The 14,590-nt window shown below is 43.7% G+C and overlaps 3 protein-coding genes across 5 annotated transcripts in view; all 3 read left to right on the top strand.

Moving 5' to 3' along the window:
• The window catches only part of epha6 (eph receptor A6), a 32,895-nt gene extending 31,114 nt beyond the window's left edge, over positions 1–1,781 (top strand). For both annotated transcript variants that reach the window (XM_067260768.1, XM_067260769.1), the window contains exons 17-19: positions 242–435; positions 1,093–1,242; positions 1,661–1,781. In XM_067260768.1, coding sequence (XP_067116869.1) covers positions 242–435; positions 1,093–1,242; positions 1,661–1,775 — 459 coding nt within the window. In that variant the 3' untranslated portion in view covers positions 1,776–1,781. The remainder of the gene's footprint in view (positions 1–241; positions 436–1,092; positions 1,243–1,660) is intronic.
• Positions 1,782–3,450: 1,669 nt separating this feature from the next.
• arl6 (ADP-ribosylation factor-like 6) lies at positions 3,451–7,184 on the top strand. Of its 2 annotated transcripts, XM_067260485.1 has the most exons (9): positions 3,451–3,596; positions 4,081–4,225; positions 4,325–4,386; positions 4,594–4,662; positions 4,768–4,862; positions 5,008–5,137; positions 5,237–5,292; positions 6,063–6,541; positions 6,605–7,184. In XM_067260485.1, exons 2-8 carry the CDS (start codon positions 4,103–4,105, stop codon positions 6,086–6,088), a joined length of 561 nt encoding a protein of 186 aa, XP_067116586.1. In that variant the 5' UTR covers positions 3,451–3,596; positions 4,081–4,102; the 3' UTR covers positions 6,089–6,541; positions 6,605–7,184. The 2 variants fall into 2 exon arrangements, with proteins under 2 accessions (XP_067116586.1, XP_067116584.1); XM_067260483.1 differs by lacking the exons at positions 6,063–6,541; positions 6,605–7,184 and adding an exon at positions 5,720–5,813.
• Positions 7,185–9,613: 2,429 nt separating this feature from the next.
• On the top strand, positions 9,614–13,166 carry LOC136966161 (high-affinity choline transporter 1-like). The gene is made up of 8 exons (XM_067260581.1): positions 9,614–9,797; positions 10,054–10,167; positions 10,254–10,409; positions 10,616–10,764; positions 11,031–11,174; positions 11,492–11,645; positions 12,164–12,381; positions 12,498–13,166. The coding sequence occupies exons 1-8, from the start codon at positions 9,614–9,616 to the stop codon at positions 13,164–13,166; spliced, it is 1,788 nt and encodes a 595-aa protein (XP_067116682.1).
• Positions 13,167–14,590: the final 1,424 nt, after the last annotated feature.

The following is a 14,590-nucleotide window of genomic DNA, read 5'->3' as shown; positions in this document are numbered from 1 at the left end:
AGCAATTTGATGTTTTTATCAGTGTGAAGCCAGTTTCATCCCATAAAGAGAAGCTGTCAGTGCTGGGGAGATATACTGTGCATACCCCCCCCCCCCCTGCATACAATACACAGCACTTAAACGTGAAGCATCAACACAAAGCCCTCAATGTATCTGGGGACGGCTTCAGGATGTATTGGTCACATCGGGGGAATTGCAGAGACGGTCACATGTTCCTCAGCCCTGCCCTCCCTGACCACAGGTGATCCTCTCTATTGAGGAGGGCTACCGTCTGCCCGCGCCCATGGGCTGCCCTGTGGCCCTGCACCAGCTGATGCTGCACTGCTGGCAGAAGGAGCGAGGCCAGAGGCCACACTTCACAGATGTGGTGTCCTTCCTGGACAAGCTGATACGTAACCCCAGCAGCCTGCTGCCTCTGGTGGAGAATGTCCGAAGGTACCAGCACTCACTCTTACATGCTCTAGAGCATTGGTTCCCAAACTGGGACCCCAGGGGTACGCAAAGTGGTTCAGGGGGTACGCGGGGAGAACATTTGATTTGCGTTTTCAAAGTCAAAAAAATAAATAAAAAACATGAATATAGACATGAATAGACATGAAATCTTAAATAGTCTGAATAGCCAAGTCGCATTGCCAAAAATACTCATGTATACCCATATTCAGCAAAATAATTACATTGCGAAAAATAGCTACAGGTAGTCACGTATAGTCAAAACAGGCACAACGGTTAGCTCCCTCGTCAGAATTTCACTTGCTGATAACCTGTGTAGGGAAGCGGGAGCTCGTTCCCGCTTCCCTCAATTGAAGTACAAATGTACTTCTGCTTGCACCCTGATCCAAGAACTCGTAAGAGCAACCTGGGTTGCTGTCACCGGCGGGTTAATCCTCGATTGTAAGGCCTACTGGTAGGCCTTACAATCGTGCTGCACGAACATGGACAAGTGTTTGAAAAGAGTTAATCCCCCGTCCAGAGAGACACCATCGGCTTCTACCAGTAGGAGCATACATACACACACACACAGACAGACAAACAGACAAAGTGCTCAACTATTTTTGTGTTGATGCCTGTATGTTTTTGCATTTATCGATTTAGTTTCCCAGAATCCCCAGAGGACATGCCTGACTACCCACTGTTCATCTCCATTGGTGATTGGCTGGACTCCATAAAGATGAGCCAATACAAGAACAGCTTCCTGGCAGCAGGGTACACGACCCTGGACTCTGTCTCTACCATGAGTATAGAGTGAGTGTGTTTGGGAGATTCCCAAACGTATGCTTGAAAAGTTCAGATTTTGAAACTCTGTAAATAGTACTGTATTTTTACACTGTATAGTGAAATACTTATTCATTAATTCTGTGACAAGAGTCAAATGTTTTATATAGATTGTTGAAGTGCAGGTACTGTGTCGACTTACTGTAAAAATGTATCTCCTTCCTCCTCCCTCCTCTTCCTCCCTCCTCCTCCTCCTCCCCCCTCCTCCTCCTCTTCCTCCTCTTCCTTCTCCCCCCTCCTCCTCCTCCTCCCACTTCCTCCTCCTCCTCCTCCTCCTCCCTCTTCCTCCTCCTTCCTTCCTCCTCCTCCTCCCTCTTCCTCCTTCTCCTCCTCCTCCCTCTTCCTCCTTCTCCTCCTCCTCCTCCTCCTCCCTCCTCCTCTGTCTCAGTGACGTTCGGCGTATCGGCGTGTCTCTCATCGGCCACCAGAGGAGGATAGTGAGCAGCATCCAGACCCTGCGACTGCAGTTCCTCCACGTCCAGCAGAGTGGCTTCCATGTCTGAGCCCCCCACACCAACAGGCTAAGGCCACAACACACACCATCAGAGCCCAACCGTGCTCTTACTCTCTCTGCCCATTCAAGCACACCTCACCCTCCTCATGGTTTGCAGCTGCAATATGATCCCCCCCCCCCCCCCCGCCCCCTCTGTGTGTTCAATTTCAACTTGCTGCCTAACTGACTCAAGACCTTTTAAAACCTGGCCCCATAGACTTTTGTGGGAACGGATTTGTTAGTTTTGGTCTTGGAGGGATTGGGATTCTTTTAGGGAAATTACACCAATTACTGTCTGGAACGATAGTTTAAATGTATACTGTCTGTGGTGTGTTGAACAGGAACCATACTGTGCAATGAACCCTGACACACTGGCTGGTGTCATTCGTTATATTCAAGTCAATTGAGATAACATGGACTCCAGACTGCAACCGTGGATTTATGGGATTATACTTTAGATTTAAAGACGTTCTTGTTCATTTCAAGTTGTTAACTGGAAATGCGGTTCAATTGTAAAATAAGAGATGTTCTGAATTGAAGACAACTGAATGTCATCCGATTTTTTGAATTGTAGGCTATATGTAACCCATCAAACTTGATAATATGCAGTATTTGTGTGACGGTCATGTTTTTTGCCGAGTTTTATTAACATGTCCTCAGTTACAAATGTCAGTCAACAACCTAATTTCTCCTCAGTATGCAGATCTCTCCCCGGGACTAAGAGTGATCAGCTAGTCAACTCAAAACCACCTCAGGCACACTGTATATAAACAAGACATCTGAACTACCTATTTTGTTCCAGTACAACCACTTGCTTTTAGATAGGTGCATATTGTACTGTTGGGTTTGATAGTGGACCGTGTCTAGCTAGGGTAGAGGAAGTGGTCAGTTTGTGTTATTGGAGAACAAAGCAATCATCACCAAGCTGTGCTCAATGTCTGAGAAAAAGGGACAATAAAACTATTTCTTAATTTGTTTCAGCTTTCAACGGTTTTCGCTATGAGAACATTGTCTCAAACCCATGTTTGCATTGCAGTGCACTGAGCTTCAAGTTGTCAAGCGTGGTGTAGAAGGGATGTAAGTGGATGGCAGCCAATACTACAAATACTTCATTGATCATGGGTTAAGACACCGGGTAAGGATGGGTCTCTGGAAAGCAGACATGCCAGAGTTGCAAGGCACACACACAGACACACACACACACACACACACACAATCCCTCTCACAAATAAACAGCCTCATTCATTCCTCTCACTTGAACAATGATGAACATATTTTTTGGACATAGAGGACTCTCAACAGGTGGATCTGTACAACAGATGCTCAGGGCAAAGTGGGGCACAGCCCCTTCCAGACACTGAGCACTATGAGAAATAGAGTAGCACACTGAATGAATTATCTTTAATTTTTTGATGTTGTAGTTTATTTTTGTATAATTTATTAGGACTATGATCTGGATTGCAACATAGGCTGAATGTTTATTTATTAAAGAAACTGCCAATTGAAATGTGTCTTGATTTATTTATTTTCTTTGAAATGCATCTTGATTGTCTTGATCAAAGTAATGTTTATTTTTGTTAGTAGAAACCGTGATTTAGTCCACTAGGTGGTGTCCTTGAGCTAAAAGTCGTCGTCGTCGTCGTCTCCTGGCAACTCGGTGTAAATAGTCCTCTATGTTTGGCTTTACAACTCACAGTCAGACTGACAAAATGAATAAAAACTTGTCGTCGGGCTGACACATTTCGATATCGTGCTCTTTCATTTTGTCGAAGCAGCATTTTGGAACGCGACTTTGGCCATTATTTTCGGGTACAAGGATTTTAAACAAGGGGTAGATCCTGCTTAATTGCCAACCTTTGCTAATACAAGCTAGTGCTCGCTAAAGTACTGTACCTAACTTAGCCTCTGTACTGTAGCTACTAGCGGCTAACCAGCACAGGTAGTTTAGCTGCTGTATCTGCTAGCTAGTCTAGCTATGTTCTGAATGTATGTACGTCGTTTGAGGGACGTTGTATGGCTAGCTACTAGTAGTAAAGGGCTTAGTTGGAAATGTACACAATAATTTGTAAAGTCAGTCGATTTGTTTATTTAGTGTGATTACATTGCTGGTTGATACTGTAGCTCGTTAGCTACAATTTGCAAGCCAATATAGCTGTAGCATAAACTAGAAGCGGATTATCGTTCCCCTGCACGTTAGCCTCAAGCTACGTTTGCAGAGCAGTCATCTGCAGGGCTTTCAAGTATAGAACACCACTTTAGCTAGATATTTACCATTCGCTCGTTATATTTTGAGGTCTGTTTTCTGCTGTCACCAGTTGATCTGGAATAAACCTGCCAATGGGACTGTTTGACAAACTAGCGGGATGGCTCGGTTTAAAGAAGAAGGAGGTGAACGTGTTGTGTCTGGGACTGGACAACAGTGGGAAAACAACCATCATCAATCAACTCAAACCATCCAATGTAAGTCCTCCATACTCAGCTTTGCAAACTTATATAAACTACCTAGCTGTGCCGTTGTGACAAGTCGATTTATGACTACTCGCTGGTTTTGTCATGCAGGCCCAGGCACAAGACATTGTCCCAACCATTGGCTTCAGTATAGAGAAGTTCAAGACTTCAAGGTAATTTCTGAGACATTTTAGTGTTAGTTTGATATTGTGGTTGAGCATTGCAGCAGCAAAGTTTTTATTCCCAGTGGTCTAATACCCAATGATAAAATGCATGCCCTGGCTGTCTGTATTGTTAGTCTCATTTGAAATGTCATTAATTGAAGATGTAGGCCTACAACTGTCCGTTAAATAGCAGACACATTGCTTTCTTCTCTCCAGTCTCTCCTTCACAGTGTTTGACATGTCAGGCCAAGGCAGATACAGGAACCTGTGGGAGCACTACTACAAGTGAGTAGTTCTCCACTCGGAATTTGAATGAATCCCATGACCGTTCTCCAGGGAATCCTTCTGACTTGTCTTGTTGTCCCGTCCCCCCCCCCCCCCCCCCCCAAGGGAGGGTCAAGCCATCATATTTGTCATCGACAGCAGTGACAAGTTGAGAATGGTGGTGGCCAAAGAAGAGTTGGATACACTCTTTAACCATGCAGGTTTGTTGTTGTCCAACCATTGATTTTTGAACCATTGAAGAAGGAGTCAGATGTCTGAGCGGTTGGGGACTTAGGCTATTAATCAGAAGGTTGCCTGTTCAATTCCTGGCCGTGCATTGCATTAACTCTGTTCGATTGCATGCAGACATAAAGCACAGACGGATACCCATCCTGTTCTTTGCCAACAAGATGGATGTTCGAGATGCCCTGTCTTCAGTCAAAGTCTCCCAGCTACTGTGTCTGGAAAACATCAAAGACAAACCCTGGCACATCTGGTAGGGACACACACACACACAGTATAGTTCACCCAACAGAACAGGATTTCCTGTCATTGAGGAATCACTGATATGACCTTTGCTTTGTGTCTGTTTCAGCGCCAGCGATGCTGTCAAAGGAGAGGGTTTACAAGAAGGAGTGGACTGGCTACAAGGTACCATTTGGTACCCTTCTCACTTACATTCACATTTATCTTATTGAAGACACTCACTCAATCCTGGGATATATTGAAATACTGATTCACTGTAGAAATACACTTTCTCTATCATTTCCCATCACAATTCTTTTCCTTTCCTGCTTTTATTTTCTGGTTTGACTTCATCTTTAGAGCAAATTTCACTGTGAGTATTTTTTGTAAGATCTTCCAGTTGTGTTCTGTGGTAATTGAACCCTTTAATGAGTTTGTAGCAGTGGAATATGGTAGAAGGTCCCTTCTCCTTTTAGTGTTTTGGGTTTACGACTGCTCCTTTTAAGTTTCATTGTTGTTGTACCTAAAACATTATACAATATTTGCAGTTAATGTATTACCTTTTCCTGCACCTTAAATGTGTCCCTAAATCACTTTTACTTATCATCCTTAGGCATCTTTGACGTTTATCCTCCAGAGCTAACGAACTAAAACCCTCCTAGAAAGGTGCCATGTTAGTGCCAGTCAACAGTGCTGATGTGACATTAAATCAGGAATTGTTACTTGTTGCTCTTGTGCATTTTTTATGTATTCAGTTAATTTCAGAACTAGACAAGTACATTCAGCATTTTGGTTCTACATACAGCAACGTTTCCCCTGTCATCGGTCGAACAAATTAAAATGAGTCCATATTCAAAGTGCCGCTGACTACACATCGTCCTGAACCCTAAACTATCCTGCTCAGTTAGATTTCTTATTGTTGTTGTTGTTGTTGTTGTTATTATTGTTGTTTCCAGATCAGATCAGAACGATGAGAACATGAGGGCATAGAGGACCTCCTGGGGGAAACACCAGCGCCCTAGACACGGTAACCACCACAACGGCGAAGTCCCACCACAGCGGAAACCCTCACCCCACTTCCCATACACACACGCTTGCCATCTCTCTCTTCAAACCCACACGTTGAAGCCAGACAGACACTTCCCCATTTTCCATCAGCAGTGTTTGTGAAGCTGGCCTTAGAAGCAGCTGTTAGGAACACCTCGTTAGGTGAGCAGATGTAGAAGGAGGTGCTAGGGTGTGACTTCTGCAGCTACAGAAGATATTCTGTCTTAATACTTGGCAGTTTGTTTTTTGGAGGGGAAAAAGTTTACCTCCAAAAATGACAGAACATTCAATATGAATGATATGCTTTCAGTTGATCTTTTCGCAATAACTACTAAATAATTGTATAATAAAGTGTCTGGTGAGATGTATATAGAGGTATCAGATATAGGTATATATATATATAAACAGGTTCATGTTAGTTCTCATGTTAGTCCTGAAAACTAACTGATAGATATGATGCCTTATCTATTACCAATCAGGTGAGACAAATATGCTGGTTTTCATTTCAAATCATTATATTGCTAATGGAAGGCCATACATGCCTCCCTGTAGTTCACATGTGAAGTAACATTATGTTTAGGACTTTTCATTAATACAGTTGGACCAAGCAATGCTAGTATGTCATCTCCAGTGTCATCCCAAATGTACCAGTCTGATTGTAACCTGCATTTATGATATGATGCTTGATTTTTACAATAGCAGGTATTTTCTTGTGGGTTAAAGAAGGTTTTTGTATTAAAATTCATCCATTCTGTTTTATGATTGTATAATTGAATATAAAACTGTTCTCTTCAAGGCACAGTATATTCTGGTGCTCAGGTGATATCAAGTTTTGATGGAAAGTCTCAGTACTTTCCAATTCTTCATTGTAAAGTAAAGGTGATAAGGAAGTGTCTGGATTGTTTGTAGTATTCAAAGCATCCACAGTTATTGTATAGTGTGTACTATTAAGGCTACATATGCTGTAGAGAATTTGTATTCAAATGTTGTTGATAATGTACACATTGCAACGTATACGTGCTTGGGCAAAATAAATGAGTATGATTAATTAATATGGTCATCATTTGAAGTCACAACTGCTTTTCCCATATCCACCCCGTACTCTGCTCAGCAGGCTGTTTACTGTGCCATGGACAGCTGCTCCTTAACGGCGACACCGGTTTCGTTCACATGATTTCATTAACAGTTTTTGGGTGTTTGTGATTGCGACCACTAGCAGGCACTTCGTTGTGGTTCAGCTTCGTGGGCAGCTTGGAGGGCGTGCGAGCCATCTGCCGGTGACTTAATTAGAACTCAACCAGCAGCCCCACCGTAGTTCCACATTTTAACTCTAGGAGGCGTTAGCATACAGTATCTGTCTCCGTTATGGCGTTCGTGGTCGCTGTCCTTGGTGCTGAACTAACTGAACGGCCACTTGATCACTGTCAGGTTTCTGGTTGAAGTTTTAATGATAACCCATAACAGGATCATAAACCTACAAATCATTACAAGTAAATATGATTATGTTTTTCAGAGGCTTCCTTTAAATTAGACCTACCTTGAAACATTGCATTCTGTTTGGCAGCAAGTCTCTCCACTTCGTCCTGGTGAGCTGTTGCAAGTCGTCATACTTACCTCTATTTTCATGGGTTGCGCTGTCAGTTTGACGCCCAGAAAGACGGGACAAGCAAGCAGAGAAGTTCCTTGAGCCACACCCCTTACAGCTGTCAGTCTTCGAGACTATCCTAGCAGCAAACCCTCTGCCTGGCCTGTCACGCAATTACATCGCCACAGTATTAGAGCGGGTCGTTTTTATCGCGATGATGTGGTCGACTTTCTAAGACTATTGAATCTTTGGTTGGCATGTTTGTGCTAGACTGTATAGGAGACTAATCAGGGCAACGTTTTAAAAGAGCAAGCCGGTCTTCCTGCTCCTGATCGTCTGTTGATAATCGTAAGTCCTCCTTAATGTTGGAATTCATTGAAAAGGACTTAGAAGCCAATGTCACTGAGGTTCTGAATGAAATGGGTCGGGCCAGCTTCGTCTATAGGGGAGCGTAATTTAGAATACAGCTCGCTGCAGTTTTGGGCCTAACTTAATTGGAGATGGTAAAGCTGCTGCCTGTCAGACATGTCAAAGCTAATTAGGCGACTCCACCACATCCAACCTGTATCTTCTCGGAATATAGTGGTCCATTAAATAGACACACAGCGCGCAACTCTCCAACTAGAGTTGAAAGCGTACGCTTGAAACTTTCTTAAAAGTTTGATAGGTCTCTGGAGATTACTTATATCTTATATTTTTATCTGAAAGACGGACAGTCTTTTTATGACCTGAACAGGACTGATTTAAAGGCAGTAATTTGATTGGCGCGTCGTGAAAAAGGTCCTGGAAATCCACTTAGTTTAAATGTACACACATCTGAAGAATAGCCTTTCTTGATGACCCTTTATGAGAAGTGTGAGATCAGAACAGTGGACAGCGACTGAATTTGTCCTCTGGAGAAATACTTCTATAGTATGGAGACTGAATATGCACCCTGTCCCCCGTGCGCATTCTCACAAACACACTCAAAGACCAGCGTATTCTCCCATGATGCTTCTTTATTCAAAACCATATCGAATACTCATGAATAGGACGTTCAGATTTTCTCTGACGTGCGCGCACATAGGACGTCTGACGACAACTCCAATCTCCTTTATAAGTCACGGGGGGAAACCATGCACAGTTTAAGCTCTGGTTGATGACTGCTTTGCCCCAAAGGAGGATAGCGCGCGCGTTCTTCTCTGTTGGAGACCAGTACCACATTGTAAAGGAACTACCGCCTCAAGTGCCCAGTACATGAGTCTAATAAGCCAAGTAAGTCGTTTTATGAATATATGGAGTTTGTTTCACCATTAACTGCTGGTAAAAATATTATTTGTCTAGAAAAATAATTAATTAAAATAGTTTTACTAGATGAAATAGTAAATATAGCCAGTTAATGTTAAAGATACATTACCAGTTTCTGAGAAGGTCATTTTTATCTTTATGAGCGCAATTTGTTATTTGCAATACAGCCCATTTTGTTTTTATAATATTCATAACTTATCCATGAGTAAATAAGTAAAGAATGTGTAAACAACTATTTTAAACTCAGTTATACAGATGCGCGTAAATTCCCTTTTACGCACATCCAATAATGTAAGAAAACAAACCGTAAAACATTTGTATGGCGTATAACTGCAGGAAAAAATGAGTGGTAGGATATTTGCTAGGAGAACCATTGACAATTATGTCAGATATCTTGTCAGGAAGCATTTTCTTTGTCTGTTTATCTGGGTAGACGTTCTGAAAGCAAAACAGGGCCAAACTAATAAAATACTTAAACTATTATAAGTAATACGTTTGATCATTTTCTAATGCCACTTTTCAATGTGCCCAACAGGTCTCAATGCCATCTCGTTCCTAACGAAGACCACAGGCTCAGTTGGAGCGACAATGACCATCCATGTTGAGGGACTGGTAGCCATCGCTATCTTTTATCTACTTATTCTCGTTGTGGGAATCTGGGCGGCATGGAAGAACAAACACTCAGGGGAGGCGGAGGGGACTGACCGGAGTGAAACTATCATGGTTGGCGGCCGGGACATCGGATTGTTTGTTGGCGGATTTACCATGACTGGTGAGTGTGGTTTTGAGTCAGTTACTTTGACATTTAAATATTTAAAACGAGTTATTTTGTCGTTATTATTGTGGACCTAGTCTATATGAAGTGTCCTGTACATTTCCTCGTTAATCAAATTATGAGGAACATTTTCTCCCACTGTCACGACACTGTTTAAAGTAAAACATATTTTTATAGTGTTTATTTATATTCTTAATCTTTTTTTGGATGCTCTTCCGTCGACCATTGTGTGACTTGTTCTGTGTCTTTTTAGCGACCTGGGTAGGAGGGGGTTACATCAATGGCACCGCTGAATACGTATATCTGCCAGGTTATGGCTTGGCATGGGCACAAGCCCCTTTTGGATACGCCCTGAGTCTAGTCGTAGGTATGGGATATTTCGAATTATGTACACCCTATAACATTCCAATTCAACTTCTAATGCCCGACTAAAACAGGCTTTGTTGTGCACAGGTGGCCTGTTTTTCGCCAAGCCCATGCGTTCCAGAGGATATGTCACCATGCTTGACCCCTTTCAGCAGATTTATGGAAAGAGAATGGGGGGGCTGCTTTTCATACCGGCACTGATGGGAGAGATATTCTGGTCGGCAGCCATCCTGTCCGCTCTGGGTAAGTTAAAGATGGTGACATTGAACTGGATTTCATTAGTTGTGAACTAATTAGAGGGCAGGATCACAAATATTAATATTGTTCCAAAATTAGCAAAGGCTGTAGCCAAACCAAATACTCTACCTCTGTATTTCTCACTCTCTCTTTCTCTCTCATTCTCTCTTGCTCCCCCCCTCTTTCTCTCCGTCGTCACATTCGACCTTCAGGAGCCACCTTGAGCGTCATCGTCGACATCAACATTAAGATGTCAGTGGTGATCTCCGCCCTCATCGCCATCTTCTACACCCTGGTGGGGGGGCTGTACTCGGTGGCCTACACTGACGTGGTGCAGCTCTTCTGTATCTTCCTGGGTCTGGTGAGTCACCAGGACAAGAGGCCAAACACCCATCATTCAAGCTGCCGCCTCTTCCCCCTGTTCACTGTCATGACAGTGGTAACAGCAATGAGAATCTAAGATATAGACAGTTTTCACGTGTTTCTAAAATATATTATGATTTTATAGGTTTTCCCATAGATATTTTTATCATACATTACTAGCTGAATGCTAGGTACCTTTGTTTTTTGGACTTTGTGTCCTGTGCTACACCTCCCTAAGTGCCTCTGTCTGTCTCTTCGATCCAGTGGATTAGTGTTCCGTTCGCCCTGACCAATCCTGCGGTGTCCGACATTGGCATCACTGCGGTGACACAGATCTACCAAGCACCATGGAGAGGCAGTGTGGCTAAAGAGGACACCTGGGTCTGGGTGGACAACTTCTGCCTGCTGGTGAATACACACACAAACACAAATGCTCACACTACTAGCATCTGGTCTAGCGTCTTACGTGTCCATCTTACGTAATGTATTTCCCTATCTGTAACAATCCTTGTCTTTAATGACAAGCATATGAGATAAACAATGTCAGCTAGTTTCCTCTTCCATGCTTTGTGGTGCTGTGCCTATGTTAGCATACGTTCTTACTTGTTGCCAAAACGAATATTTTGACGCCAAGCAGATGTTATATAGTTTGATGTGTGTGCTTTTGCTGCTCAGTGTGTGTGTATGCGTGGTGTCTGTATTTATATGGCCGTTTCTGTTCCTAGATGTTAGGGGGGATTCCCTGGCAGGTGTATTTTCAACGGGTTCTTTCTGCCTCTTCAGCTACCTACGCCCAGGTGCTCTCCTTCCTGGCCGCCTTCGGCTGCCTCGTAATGGCCGTCCCCTCCGTTCTCATAGGGGCTATAGGGGCCTCCACAGGTGAGAGCACACGTATGTGAGCACTCAGTCACACACGCACAGTAGTGAGTCAGGGTTGTCCAGGAGGGGGGGGGGGCACCCCAGGGTGCAGAGTGTTTCCCCTCAGATCTCTGGCAGAACTGTCAATAAGAGCAGCTGGTCCCCTTCATCCATTATGGAAGAGGGCTCCGTTTAACGACGAGTCCTCTGTAAATATTACATCTGAGGGAAGCAGGGGACCAAATTAGGACTCCTCTCCAGGTTTCCAAGCATCAAAGTAGCTGCGAATAATCTGCTGAACACAAGTTTACTCACAGAAGAAAAGACGAGAGAGAATCAGCCTGTTTCAGCCGGTCGTGATGGATAATAAAGATAATCATTCATATTCTGAAATTGTGTTTACACGTTAGGATGTGGGAAAGGTCATGGAAATGCTGACTGTGGTTTAAAACACGTGTAGAAAATCTTTTCACACTAATACAGCTACAACAATGGATGTGTTTCATAACTTTGGGACCCTTCGACTTCTCATTCTTTAGACTGGAACCAAACATCCTACGGCCCTGTGTCTCCCAAAGAGAAAGACGAGGCTGACATGATACTACCCATAGTGCTTCAGCACCTCTGCCCACCATTTGTGTCCTTCTTTGGTCTGGGGGCAGTGTCGGCTGCCGTGATGTCATCAGCCGACTCCTCCATTTTATCAGCTAGCTCCATGTTCGCCCGGAACATTTACCAGATGGCTTTCCGTCAATCGGTAAGGGGTAACTTTGTAACCCAACTGAATGTGTTTTCTTCTTTGTTTCTCTGTGTGTTTAGGCTTTTTGTGCTCTGTACGTAGTTAACATGCCTTCAATGTTGTGTTTTCTCCAGGCCTCAGACACCGAGATTGTGTGGGTCATGAGGATCACCATCTTCGTGTTTGGCGGGCTGGCCACCGTCATGGCGCTGCTGACGGGGACAGTGTACGGCCTGTGGTACCTGAGCTCCGACCTGGTCTACGTCATCATCTTCCCCCAGCTGCTCAGCGTGCTCTTTGTCAAGGGCACCAACACCTACGGCTCGGTGGCGGCCTACTTGTTCGGCATGGTGCTGCGTATCGGTGGGGGCGAGCCCTACCTCCGGCTTCCCCCCTTCATCTACTACCCAGGCTGGGTCGTCGAGGAACGCGTGCACCACTTGACCGGGCTGGTGGAGAAAGTGGTGGTCCAGAAGTTTCCGTACAAGACGGTATCCATGGTGGCCTCGTTTCTTGGCAACGTGGCGTTCTCCCACCTGGCCAAGTACCTCTTCGAGAGCGGCAAGCTGTCGCACAAGTACGACTTCCTGGACGCGGTGGTGTCCAAGGACAGCGGGGAGATCATGGACAAGACCACGCTGGTCACCCGCTCCAACAACATCGTGCTGTCAGAGCTGGCGTCCGTCAAGCCCCGCCTCAGCGTCACGCTGGCCTCCACGTTCACCCGGAGGGACACGCTCCCGACCGCCATAGAGGACGAGGAGGACTCCAGCCCCGACTCCCCCGACCACCAACTCGACTAACGGCACCTAGTGAGAACCGCAAACAACCTCCTGTCCAACCCTCAAGCACTGATGATACAAGGATAATAAGTCCATCTTCCCGCACCAAAAGTAAGACATACCAGAAGACATACGTGTAGAGATTTCTTTGTTTGAACTCTGTCTTAGATTTTTACTCTCCCTAGTTCACGGCAAAGGGATTATTTACTTAAGATCTGGAAAGTAATGGGATCGAGGGATGGGGAGGTGGAACAGAAGCGCTGCAGTGCAATGGACAAAAGAAAAGAGTCCTACTGAAGTCACAACAGCAGAGAGAGAGAGAGAGAGGGGATTTGAGAACATGAGACAGAGAGAAGATTTGCTCATTGGTATGTATGACCTGAGTGTTTTTCTCTTATTGGCCTGATTGGTCAAGATACAACAGTTAAAACAAAAGCAATAACAAAAGTTTCCCAGAGTAGGTGTTGTGACTTTATAGTAATGGTTTGAGACAGAAAATGGGATAAAAACAACAAGCTGAAGGATTCAGAACGGCAACATGGAACGAGTAACAAGTGTTAAGCTAAATGTGAAAAGACCCTACATTCTGATGATCTGGTGTCATGTTATGTGCTGTATGTAACAGTTAGGTGTAGTTTAATTCTCCACACATCTACAAATTACTTGATAAGATTTTGTTTTTTGTTCTTTGAATTACAAGTGAATATAAATAGAGCTACCGGTATTGTAAAAGAGGAAAAAAAAGTGCTAATAAGATCAGGTGGAACATTGATTGATAATCTTGTTCTTAGGGATGAGATGAATGACGTGGCACTTTCTTGTGTTTGATCCATACGTCTGTTACTGATTCTGGATGTTGAACACACTCCTCTCAATGTAAACATGTATATTATCTATTAGGCTAACTAAAAGATGAAATGCGTCACAACAAAATCTTTCCCCAAAACAGTCCTCCATATACTGTTCCATAATGAGTAGAGCTTATACAATTAGTAACACTAGTCGACTTAAAGCCCTGTGAAGCACTGTACTTGCTGATTGAAAATTATCTTGTGTCAGGTACATTATAGCTACCACTTTCTTTTTCATAGTCAATATAAATCAAATCAAGCAGCAGGCAAAATGTTAAAAGATGAATCTAGGTATCGCCTTAATGAAGCTGGCAGGGTGTGGTTTTTGTCGACAGTGTCCACTGTGCAGTTGCTACTGTGGTGAAGGTCTTTCCAAGGCCAGACAGAGATGAACCTTGAATATGAATGTAAAATCTCCACTGATGATTCTACGAATCCTTCACCCAGATGTAGTTGACGTGTACATATGTGTGTTTTATTTGTAATTTGCAAAATTGAACAGTAAGTGTTGCAGCAAAATAGTAGGGCAGGTTTCAATTTAGAATATCTAATATATATTTGTTGTCAACAGCAATGTACAGTTTTTTTGTGTGT

Source organism: Osmerus mordax, chromosome 22 (genome assembly GCF_038355195.1).
Source record: "Osmerus mordax isolate fOsmMor3 chromosome 22, fOsmMor3.pri, whole genome shotgun sequence".
NCBI classification, from domain to species: Eukaryota; Metazoa; Chordata; class Actinopteri; order Osmeriformes; family Osmeridae; genus Osmerus; species Osmerus mordax.
The sequence above is the reverse complement of the archived record's forward strand: the minus strand, read 5'-3'. Positions and strand labels throughout refer to the sequence as shown.

Coding starts and splice junctions, on each gene's coding strand:
- arl6 (XM_067260483.1), top strand. CDS start 4,103: ATGGGACTGTTTGACAAACTAGCGGGATGGCTCGGTTTAAAGAAGAAG. Junction 4,387..4,593: donor GAGAAGTTCAAGACTTCAAG/GTAATTTCTGAG, acceptor TCTTCTCTCCAG/TCTCTCCTTCACAGTGTTTG. Junction 4,663..4,767: donor CTGTGGGAGCACTACTACAA/GTGAGTAGTTCT, acceptor CCCCCCCCCAAG/GGAGGGTCAAGCCATCATAT.
- LOC136966161 (XM_067260581.1), top strand. CDS start 9,614: ATGACCATCCATGTTGAGGGACTGGTAGCCATCGCTATCTTTTATCTA. Junction 11,175..11,491: donor TGGACAACTTCTGCCTGCTG/GTGAATACACAC, acceptor TTCTGTTCCTAG/ATGTTAGGGGGGATTCCCTG. Junction 11,646..12,163: donor GGCTATAGGGGCCTCCACAG/GTGAGAGCACAC, acceptor CTCATTCTTTAG/ACTGGAACCAAACATCCTAC.